This window comes from Bacillus rossius, chromosome 7, assembly GCF_032445375.1.
Source record: "Bacillus rossius redtenbacheri isolate Brsri chromosome 7, Brsri_v3, whole genome shotgun sequence".
Lineage (NCBI taxonomy): Eukaryota > Metazoa > Arthropoda > Insecta > Phasmatodea > Bacillidae > Bacillus > Bacillus rossius.
In genome coordinates, this window is record NC_086335.1 from 28,820,682 (window position 1) to 28,832,616 (window position 11,935).

The 11,935-nt window shown below is 48.3% G+C and overlaps 1 protein-coding gene across 3 annotated transcripts in view; it reads right to left on the reverse strand.

Moving 5' to 3' along the window:
• LOC134533769 (receptor-binding cancer antigen expressed on SiSo cells) overlaps positions 1-10,223 on the reverse strand; it is a 29,780-nt gene extending 19,557 nt beyond the window's left edge. For 2 of the 3 annotated variants that reach the window (XR_010075390.1, XR_010075391.1), the window contains exon 1: positions 1,473-9,739. Coding sequence is in view for 1 of the 3 variants with exons in the window: in XM_063371413.1 (XP_063227483.1) it covers positions 9,761-9,934 (174 nt within the window). In the remaining 2 variants the exon portion in view is untranslated. Of the gene's footprint in view, positions 1-1,472; positions 9,740-9,760 lie in introns of those variants that run through there. The other variant, XM_063371413.1, reaches the window with a different exon arrangement.
• Between the last annotated feature and the right edge of the window lie 1,712 nt (positions 10,224-11,935).

Genomic DNA, 11,935 nt, shown 5'->3' on the forward strand with positions numbered 1-11,935 from the left:
TTTTAACAGTTATTTGCACATGGAATCACTTACTTTATATTCTTAAAACCTCAATTTAATTAAAAATACCAAATTACACATTGTCCTATCCTCCATTTAAATATGAATATTTAATACTTAAATTATAATAATTCCATTAAATTTAATTATTTGATTTTGACCACATGTTTATTTCATGTTTAAATCCCTCTCCATTTGAATATGAATACATAATATTATAAAAATAGTTTTATTTTACATCAAATTCAATCAATGTTTACTTGGCAGTTGTTGTGACTGAAGGAATGGACTGAAGGAACAGACTGAGTAAAGACAATCAAAGTGTGCGTATGTTGCCGAGCCGAGTCGAACAAATGTGCGCCCTGCTTTAAGGAGATGCTGTAAGTAATACTGAATGAGTGTGAGCACCGGATTTACATATCATATTGTTACTAAACTGTATATTCATTTGTGACACATATCAACTTATAAATTTTCCACAATGTCGATCACAACTGAAAGGGGTGACTACTCCCTTTCACACTTCTAGCAAATATAAATTACGGGCAGCTCACATTTTTTTGTGAGAAAGCCCGAGGGTATTGTCACCTCTGGCCAACAGATGGCAGTACATGTTCACTGGTATAGATTTTTAAACTGAATAAATCAAAATTATAGACATGAAGAGATAAATCGCTTTTCTTAATCTAAATTCTTTTTACCTGCGTGATCAAACATAGGGTAACAAATACAAACTCACAATGTAGAAAATTAATTCGTAAACAAGAAACAATGGTCAACGCCGCATAAATGCACAGGTATTGTGATGAAAATTAAAAAATTCAATATCTCCTAAAGTATTTGGAATTTCTTATCTCTGCTGGGTTTAATGAAAAGAGGAAGTGAAAGAGCATATAATAAAAGTGTTTTTGGATTTTTAACATTTTTTTCTCCCGCAAATACCGCTACTCTACATAGTTACAGTTTGTTCATTAACTAATATTATGATCTATGGGAACCCACAATTTTATACTAATCAAGATCTTATCATTAAATTATCTAAATAAGTTTTGAATGTACTGTAAATGACCTTTCTGTAGGAAACACCCTTCTACAGAGAATCCTCCTCCTGTGAGGAAATACCTTTCTGAGGTGGTCTCAGTCAGATGTGCAGATTTGCTGGACTTCAGTTCTTTGATGTTATAACTTTTCTGGTTCAACATAAGTAGCAGAAAGTGGGATGTTGTATGGTTTTGATTTGAACATGTTGAGAACTAAAATAACTTATGCAATAAAAAAAAACCTGGATTTAAACAAAAACAAATAATACTCAGACAGAGCAGCTTTTTACAACAGAAAATGTGGTTTTCACACACTACACACTTTAATGAATTTACCCTGAAGGAATGGTAGTAGTTTGTAAAAAATAATAGTTTATAGCTTACTTTACTATACTGACAAGGTCGGGGGATTCGGTAGTATTTATAACGTACTTTTAGTGGGCGCCACCGTGTCTAGGGGGCACGGACCCGGCGAGAAGACTCTGTCTCAGGCGTGACGTAGCCCGTGTGGCGGCGTGACTCGTTTCCCCCTTTCGCAATTACCTTAACCACGCAGTGGGATCTCAGGGCGCCCCACACGCCGACAAACAACACTCGAAGCACGCAAACACAATGTCTCTATGAAAACGCCTTCCTCGGAGAGCCGGAACGGAGCGTCTCTCTTCAGCTGGCGACGGGAAGCGACTGCGCGAGCAATGGCCGCAGAGGTAGCGTGGTGCAGAGGGGGGGGGGGGGGGTGTGTGTTTGGCGCCAAGCGCCCTGAACAGTTACCCTGTCTCCCGTCGTGCCGCGGACGTGGTTAAAATGCATAAAAATTACAATAAATTTTAATATAAAAACATATGGCACTTGGGGAACAAAACAAAAGATTGCACAGTATTATTATATCTTGGGGAGCGAAGCACTGATTCTACAGCGCCCTCTTGCGGCGGCGCGCTATTTAAAACACGTCAGCCGGGAGGATTAACAGGAAGGGAGGGAGGTGGTGGCACATCGGGCTCAGATGGGCGTAGCCCTGGACGACGTCAATTGCCCCCTCCTAAAGTAGGCCGATGTGATGACATCTCCCGACCTTGAGTGGGCGTGGCATTGTTTACCTCGCGCTCCCTGTGGCAATGTTTACATTTCGCCAGCTGAGCAGCAGCTCCGTGCCCTTGGATGTCTCCTGGGTCGTAGGTTGTACCTTGGAGCGGGCTCGGGTGCTTCTCTCTCTCCTTCACCTGCCTCGGATTCTGCGGGTTCTTCCACGAAGACCCGAAAGTCTGAGTCCTCTATGGAATAGTGGAATGGCCACATCATCTCATGGCTGTCCGGCGACTCTGGTCGTTCGTCCGCTTCGTCTGGCGTCCATATCAGAGGCAAGGGCATACCGTCTCCTCTCGTCGACAGTTCGTCTGTTTCCGCGAACCCGCGGAAGGGAGAGTCCTCTCCGTCTGTCTCTGTGAACAGCTGTCTTGTCAGGCCCGTTCTGCGTGGGGCTGGAACTGGCGACTCCACTTCCACTCCTGGAAACCCGTGGAATCCTGCGCCCTCGTCCTCCATAGGGGTTGATGTCGCAGCATTGGCGTGATGTTGGTCCTCGGTAACTGTGGGGGTCACGGGTTCGCTTCCCTCTCCCTCAGGGCCTCCTTCCCTGCCTCCGTGCGCGATTCGTACATCATCCCGATGGTACTTCGCGGCACGACCACTCGGAAGTGTGACTACGACCGCGGTGGGACCTGGTATGCGCAACACTGCTATGGGGCCGATCCACTTGGGTGCAAGCCCCGCACAGAAGTTTTTGTTTCCAGCTGAGAGTGGATGTAGACGCGCGTACACCATCTGCCCAGGTGTCAGTGGCGGCGGTGGTCGTGTGGTGACGGGTGTGTGTTGCGCCTGGTAGGCCGCCTGCCTGCGACGAGCCTCTTCATGCGTCATAGCGATGTTCCGCCCGCGCTCCTCTGGGGATTCTTCCCTGTCCTCCGCGCATCTCTCTTGCACCCGGTACTGGCCGGGCAGGGGTAGGTTACGTCCTTGCACGAGTGTGGCTGGAGATTCGCCGGTAACTGTGTTCACACGGCGCCGCAGGCAATAAGTGATTTCCGGGATGTGCGTGTCCCACAGGGTGTGGTCTTCAGCCAGCCGGAGTCTCAGCTGCGCCTTTATCTCCTGGTTGCGCCTCTCGGTGGGGTTAGCGCGGGGGTGGTACAATGGCGTGGTATGCGTCGTGACTCGCCACGCCTCGCATAGCTCCCTCCACTTCCGTCCCGAGAACTGTGACGCATTATCCGTCAACACAACGCGTGGGTAGCCCCAGCGCGGGAAAAATTCTGTGTCCATGGTGCGTGCAATGGTGCCAGCGCGGCAGTTTGACAGCGGAAAGGCCTCGACCCAGCGCGTGAAGCAATCCGTCACAACCAACAGGAATCTCTTCCCGCGTGCTGACCTTGGGTACGGCCCCATCAAATCCAGAGCGACCGTGTGAAATGGCTCGGATGGTCGCCGGGGTCTTTGTTGTTCTCGCCCATCGGCTCGCCGCACCTTTCGCCGTTGGCAGTGTCGGCATCCTCGCACGCCGTCCCTCACATACTTGTTAACCCCGGGCCAAAAGAAGAGGTCTCGTACTGCACGTACAGTCTGATCCGTACCCGGGTGTCCGGCTAGTCTGTTCACATGTAACATTGTGAATATTTCGCGTCGCGTCACTGCGGGTGCAAATGTCCGCCATGGTTGTTGAGTGCCTGCGGTGCGTGCCTGTAACAATCCCTCGAGCACACGGTACCCCTCGCACGCAGCCTCCCCGCACTGACGTATTAGCCCTTGCGTGTGTTCGTCTCTGCGTTGTGCCGCGCGCACGAATGCGTCTAGATCGTCTAGTTCCGCCCCTGGCGGTAGGGTGGGGGTATTGTTTACATCTGTGATCGCACACAGCGCCGCCGCCTGACTAAGTGTGTGTGGCCTAGGTGTCGGTGTGCCGCTCGTGGGTGGGAGGAGCTCGTCCCAGTCCGCGTCGTCCCGCGCCTCTACCGTGTCGTCTGGGTTACGCGAAAGCTCGTCGGCCAGCTCGTTCTGTTTGCCAGCGACGTGTTCCACAGTAAAGTCGAGTGCTTGCAGGACCATAGCCCACCGCGTCAATTTTGACCGCCGCCCCTGCATAGTGGCAAGCCATTTCAGGCACTGGCTGTCTGTCCGCAGTATGAAATGCTGGCCCTCTAGGTGTGGCCTGTACCTCCTCAGGGCCCACACCACGCCCAAACACTCCCTCTCATTCACACTGTAGCGTTGCTCTACTGCCCCGAACTTGGCGCTCGCATACTCAATTATGCGAGGCTCGCCAGCATCTCCAAGCTGTAACAATATGGCTCCTATTCCCTGTTGGCTTGCGTCCGTTTGTACAATTATCTGCTTCCCTGGATCTAGTCGGGCCAGCAAGTGACATTGCCGGAAACGCTGTTTCAATTCCTCGAAAGCTGCTTGCATTTCCGTGGTCCACCGGTAGGACTTTTTTGGTGACAGCTGTTCCGTTAGTGGTGCGGCGATGACAGAGAACTCTGGTATGAACGCACGTAGCCAATTGGCCAGTCCGATGAACCGTTGCAGCTGCTTACGAGTGTTTGGGATAGGCTTGTTTACAATGACAGACAGTTGTTGTGACGTTGGCCGATTCCCCTCCGCATTCACGACCAGGCCCAAAAAATCTAGTTCCGTTGTACCTACGTGACATTTCTCGGGGTTACATGTAAGCCCGTGGGCGGCTAGTCGCTCTAGGATCAACGCGAGGTGGTGCGCGTGTTCGTTCCATGTCTGTGACCAAATGATAATGTCATCAAGATATGCGGCCGCGAACTTGCCCGCGTAGTCCCCTAATACACGCGTCATCATGTTCTGGAACGTGGCGGGTGCATCCTGCAATCCAAAGGGCATGGCGCAAAACTGAAACCGTCTGCCGTCCGGAGTCGTAAAAGCGGTTTTAGGGCGGTCCTCTGGGCGTATGGGTACTTGCCAGTAACCCGCTTTTAGATCTAACGAGGAAAAAATCTTTGCATTACCCAACCCCGCGATTGTATCTGCGATGTTCAACAGTGGAGGTGGTGCGTTTACTGTTACCTTGTTAATTGGTTTAAAATTAACGCAGAAACGTAAAGTGCCATCTTTTTTTTCCGCTAGCACGACCTGGAAGTTGTATGGGCTCTCGCTGGGCTCGATAATGCCATCTCGCAACATTTCCCTCACTTGATTCAGGATGGTCTGTTTCCCCGTGTGCCCGTAGCTGCCAGGAGGGATGAACATAGGGGTGTGGGGGTGAGTAGGAACAGAGTGCTCTGCGACCGTCGTACGTCTCAGCGGATCGGCAGTCGCGAACACGTCACTGCGGGGTACAATTACACTCTGGATAGCTGCCTGGTGCTCACAGGGCACCCCATGCTTGAAAGTAGCGAGACTGACCTGGTGTTTGGTTGGTGGCGGTGAGCGTCCGAGGCCATACACTGTACGGCGGCCCTGGTTGCCGACATGTACGCACCCATCGCGTACCTCGATCATGGCACCTTGGTCGTACAGCCACGGATGTCCCAGGATAACGTCGTCTCGGAGGTCGTCGACCACCAACGCCGTGGTGCTCGAACGTTGGTCGCGCACGTCCACGTGCAGCGTTACGACGCCCCTGGTGTGGCAGGCGTTCCCAGTGGTCGCCAGCTGGAGTTGGCCCGGCCAGGCCTCGAAGGGCGTCCCTTCGGCGAACTGCGATGACACACAGTTGTGGCTGGCGGCGGTGTCAATGAGGGCACTGACTGCCCGCCCGTTGACCACGACCGGGATGCGAAGTAGCACGCACTCCGCCACGCTCACGTGCCCCAGGCTTGGTCCAGCTGTTGTTGTTGTGATAGCCGGTTGCGCGGGGGTGGCGGGCCGTGTTAGCGCGTCGCCCCCGGCTGCCCGTTTCCCGACGGATCGTTCCGTTGGGCTGCTGGTCGATATCGGTTGCGCACTGGGCAGTCCTCATGCCAGTGGAAGGTGCCACTCGGGCACGAGTGGCATTGCGGTGGCGGCCCCACGCCAATCTCGCGTCTACGCCACGCCGGTGGCGGGCGTTCTTGCCGACTGTTGTTGGCGGATGGGAAGTACGGCACCACAGCCGTTGCGTCAGCGGCTGTCACGGTCTCTGCTCGTACTGTCGATTTGGATGACCGTACCGACTTCAGGTCATACTCAACGGCGCGCGCGTGTTGCGTGAACTCCTCGGCCGTCTGGCGGGTTGCATGTCGTAGATGCGGGCGTAGCTCCGGACGCATCAGCTCGACGATGCGCTCCAACAATCCCTCCGGGCCGCTCGCCGGGAACAGCCGTCTATGTAGCCGGAGCTTCTTGACAATGAACGCCTCCGCCGATTCATTCAGACTCTGTTCCAGACAGTACAACTCCGTCCTGACCTTCATCTCCGCTTTCACGTCCGCGAACCGCGCCTCGAATCGCCGTGTGAACTCCGACCAGGGCATGTCGAATTCACTGACGATGCTCCACCACGTCTTCGCCTCCCCTCTTAGCGCGCCTCCCACGCGCTCTGCCCACTCCACGTCCGGCACGCCGTACCGATTCAGTCTCTCATGACACACTCGCACGAACTTCCCCGGGTCGTCACACGTCCGTCCAGAAAATTCGGGCAGCTCGATGTGACCCACAGGCGTAGGTCGCGCGCACGCATTTGTTGGCTCGACATAGACTCGCGTCCCCGTGGCGAACGCCGCCCCGCGTGTTGCGAACTTCACCTCCCGACATTCGGTGCAGTCGTACCAACTGTTGCGTGAAGAAGCCTGCTCGGTCTGGTCCATACACCGCACGTGTTTGAAGGCCCGGCAGTTTCGGCACCAAGCGTCCTTGCCCGCCTCTCCAGTACAGGTTGTCACAGTACACTTCAAACGTTCTATCCCGACTGAATTCATTCGCCCCGCAAAACCGTCCAGGCGTGGTTCGCAGCGTTCCAGACACACGCATGTGTCCATCCACGAGGCCCCCGTGACGCCCCCCACGTGCCTCGGACGTGCGCACGTGACGCAATACATACTGTTTATGTTAAACACGAGCTCTGGTTTAATTAAGCCCACTCCAGCTGCCGGTCGTCTATCGTCTGCCATGCTCGCATTAGTTCAACTCACATAAGCACTGCAACAAAATTACCGCTACCGGGATGCGGAATGCCTCTGCTGCGCCTGGATTCCTGGAAGCGCGCTAGTGGTCACTGGATCGGTCGCGACGGAGTACCGTTAGGCGCGCTGCACGGACAATGGCTGCTCGGCTCCGACGGAGTACCGTTAGGCGCGCTGCACGGACAATGGTTGCTCGGCTCCGCGCACTCCGGTTAACAATCGCACAACTCCCGCGCATCCGGTCTTGGTGGTTAAGGCAGCTTTTTGTCACGCCCCACGCTCTTGGGAGCCAATTGACAAGGTCGGGGGATTCGGTAGTATTTATAACGTACTTTTAGTGGGCGCCACCGTGTCTAGGGGGCACGGACCCGGCGAGAAGACTCTGTCTCAGGCGTGACGTAGCCCGTGTGGCGGCGTGACTCGTTTCCCCCTTTCGCAATTACCTTAACCACGCAGTGGGATCTCAGGGCGCCCCACACGCCGACAAACAACACTCGAAGCACGCAAACACAATGTCTCTATGAAAACGCCTTCCTCGGAGAGCCGGAACGGAGCGTCTCTCTTCAGCTGGCGACGGGAAGCGACTGCGCGAGCAATGGCCGCAGAGGTAGCGTGGTGAAGAGGGGGGGGGGGGTGGTGTTTGGCGCCAAGCGCCCTGAACAGTTACCCTGTCTCCCGTCGTGCCGCGGACGTGGTTAAAATGCATAAAAATTACAATAAATTTTAATATAAAAACATATGGCACTTGGGGAACAAAACAAAAGATTGCACAGTATTATTATATCTTGGGGAGCGAAGCACTGATTCTACAGCGCCCTCTTGCGGCGGCGCGCTATTTAAAACACGTCAGCCGGGAGGATTAACAGGAAGGGAGGGAGGTGGTGGCACATCGGGCTCAGATGGGCGTAGCCCTGGACGACGTCAATACCAGCATCAACGTCACTTCTTCGTGGGAAAAAAAAGTATATATAAGAAAGGAAAATCTGTTTTTCAATGTTAGAGATGTCCCAAAAATTTACTCTGAAAACATTGTTTCTTTATTTCTACTGGTTCGTGAAAAATAACAGTTTAAAGTGCACATAACCATTCCTGTGTTTTCACACTGCCGTCGCCATTCATTGTTTACCCGCAATCATGTATCTCTTCCTTTAGCACAACTGTAGCCAACTATGGAGAATAAAAAACATGCTAATTCATTTGTTTCATACATTTATCCATGGATCCTAAGGCTTGATCCTATGGTACATGATGCTTGCTGTTTTATTTCAGTATGTCGGAAGATCCTACACATAAGAAAAATATTGTCATGTAATGAATTATTATCGTAAGACAAAAAAAAGGAATTTTTTCAACCTACAATTATAATTCTTAATTATTTCACAATTTCTTCACGTGCAGATTGTTCCGATGTACTGAAGCAAGCATTATGTACCACAGGATCAAGTCATCAGGATCTTTCAATGTACTTAACTAAAACAGCAAGCATCATGTACAACAGGATCATGCCATCAGGAGGATCCAGGAATAAACTGGGATACATGAAACACCAGCCATATAAAACACAGGATGTGGTATGACGGCTGTAATCAAAGAATTCCTTGGAAAGACTGCAAAATTCAATGTACAATCATTTAAGTGCACAGTATATATTCCTCAAAGAAAATGAATGATGTTAATAATTCTATTCAAATTTTTGCCTTCCATTAGACTTGTCCGTTACAAAATTACTCAAAATAGTATGTACTTTCAATGCAATGTAACAAAACAAACATTTTGTAATAGAATTACTTATTCTAATAAAACAACAAACATGAAATATAAGAATTAAAAATTCCTTACGATTGCAATACATTCGTTATTTAAACAAATTTAATTATTACAACACCTGCATTGACTAAAGTTCTCTAAATAAATTTTTTTAAAAAATCCACATGGGTAAACAATGAATTTTGGTGATTGTGTGAATACGTAGGTATTGTAATGTAAGCTGTAAACTGTTATTTTTCACAAACCAGTATGAATTAAGAAACATTTCTATCAGGGTTAATTCAGGAACACCTAAAGTATACTGTAAACATATATTCCTATTTTTCACGGGTAAACAATGAATGACGGTGGCAGTGTAAAAGCACAGGTATTGTAATGCAAGATATAAAAATTTAATTTTTTCACAAACTAGTAGAAATTACGAAACCATCCCTTCAGAGTAAACTTAGGGATGTGTGTAGTGTGCGTAAACCACGTTTTCTGATTTTTTCTTTCCGTTATAAAAAACAGCTCTGTCAGAGTATCACCCCAAATAACCTGTTTTAGCAAAAAAAAAAAAAGTTTTTAACAGTGTTTTAAATGTATGTAACGTAACCCAAACAACCATACTCATATCACAGTAAGTATTTGTAATGGAGCTAACCAAACCACGCGTTAAAATGGTAAACTCTTGAAGTACCACAACACCCCTTAGGGAATGATTCCATAACATGTTCAAAAATCTAATATTAAGGCATTTTATTACTTTTTTTAAGTTGCTCTTAGAATTACCATATTTAAAACTTTCAACAGTAACCCTACTTTCTTGCAATAAATTAAAAGTGCACTTACAGAAGAGTCCCCATTTGCCGTTGCACTATTAGGGACCACGCCGACAGTGGTCAACGGTATGGCATCGAAAGATTGCTTTCTTCGTCGACGAAAACAACACAGTGCTGTTTTTATTATTCCAAAAAGAAACATAAACATAGCTTTAAGCCGATTTATTACAAATGAATATGCCATAACCTGCGCATAGAATCCAGCTCACACGAAATTTTCCACGATCAATCACTTGGAACTATCTTCACGATTTAAATGATTCGATTCTACCACTTTAAGAAAACAGTCCCTTGTTATTTCTACACAATTCCTTAAACGCAACTGAACATAATTACACAGATACAACCAGCAGACCATTGCTCTCACCAACAGTTTATTTACAAAGATTAAAGTTCACGGCATTTGTTTCACTCGCCTCCTCTTTATAACCTTTCAACTCTCATGGTGCTCTTTTACGTTTTATTTACTAGAAACATTACGGGAGCCTCACGTTTTTCTCGTCAAAGTTAAAATGATTTAAGAACTATCAGTGGTTCTATTATTGACGCTGTCAGAATAGTTCTGTTAGCGGAATTTCTTAATTCCGACAGAGATTTACCCACCTCCTTTGCCCGGGGAATCACAATTCCGATAAATATTTGAGAGTTTGTTGTTTGGAACTTCGATTTGATAAAGATTGACGTTCTCTTTAGTTCTGAAATACTTAAAAATCGCGCAGATGGTTGTTTAAATAAGGTTAGCTAAATTTAAATTTTATAAATATTGCGGATGGCTAGTTATATTAGGTTAGCAACATTCAAAACCAGCAATAACTTTATCACATCGTTAATTTTGTGATGTATATTCGGATAAAAATACGCGACGTATTGTAGGTACGCCTATCACCATTTCGTAGGTTATTTGATTGAAATTTAATTTATTCCTAAAGAAAACCAAAACATTATATAAACTCATATGCAATGGGTTAAAGAATATGTCCAATTTACTGCATTTAAAAGTTGCAACACGAGTGCCATCTCAAACTTTAAAAATCGGGTGTTCGAGAGAAATATCTTGTAATGGAACTACAATTTTAATAAAGTCTAAGAATATTACATTTGTATCTGTGATCGGCAATGTCGCAGTTTCATAAATATTAACAAAATATATATTTACAATAGTTCGTTATTTAACATTTTACATCCTACTGCCATCGTCAGGGTTCTCGTGTTCGAAACCGGGCGTGGATCCTAGCGGGGAGGCTGGTTTTTAATTAAAGTGTATCCGGGAGGGCACCAGGTTAGCTCTGTGTCTAACCAAAAGTTGGGTCGTTGGGTACGAATGCCCCTGAGTGGTCCGCTAGGACCGTCGGCGGTGGTTGCGGTTGTAGGAATCCCTGGCTATTAACACGTTACCGGCCCTGTGCAGCATAACATGCTGATTCCTGGCTGGGTTAGGGAGATTCACACAACACATACGGATTCGGTTTTGTACTGTCGGTGACACGTCGCGCATGAAGTGTGTGGAGTGGACGTTTAATTGGTTCGAACAGTTACAATTACAGTTTACATTTACACGATGCACATTGAATTACCCTACAAAATCACATTAAATTAACACTGGGTGCTCTGATGCGCCATCACTAATCTTAAATCCTCACGTCAGTCGAGGTTAAGGGGGAGGTCGATTGGAGGCGGCCAATCCCGAAAATTGCGATAGCGGCAGTACCCGGGTCCACCTGTGTGGACCGCGGCTCACAGTTAAATTAGTTACAAGTCCTATGCGTCGTTGTTGCCGGTGCCTGTGCACTCGACGATTATCAAAAAGTCATTGGTGGTGGGAGTCGGCCCGTGCCGTATGCTGAAACTGCCCCGCGTAATGCTTCGTGCGGGGAGTTTATATTTAAGCGGCTGGGTTAGGCCCTACACCGTAAAAAGTACCGGGTACGCACGGGGAGTTTAAGCAACGAAAAGGATTTGAATTAATGACACTATAGTTACCAGTAGTGAATTTCAGTGGATACAAAGGATTATGACTTCCCGTGGGATGCAAGTCCGCCCCGGTCCGCAAGTCGCTCGGTACTGGCGTTTGCCCTTGGCGCGAAGGGAGGCCTCATCGTTCTCTCGCGCCAAAGTTGCTACAGTTCCGTTATTCGGAAATTATTTAAATAACAAGGGGTTGAAAGTGGCTCTAAATTCGTACATT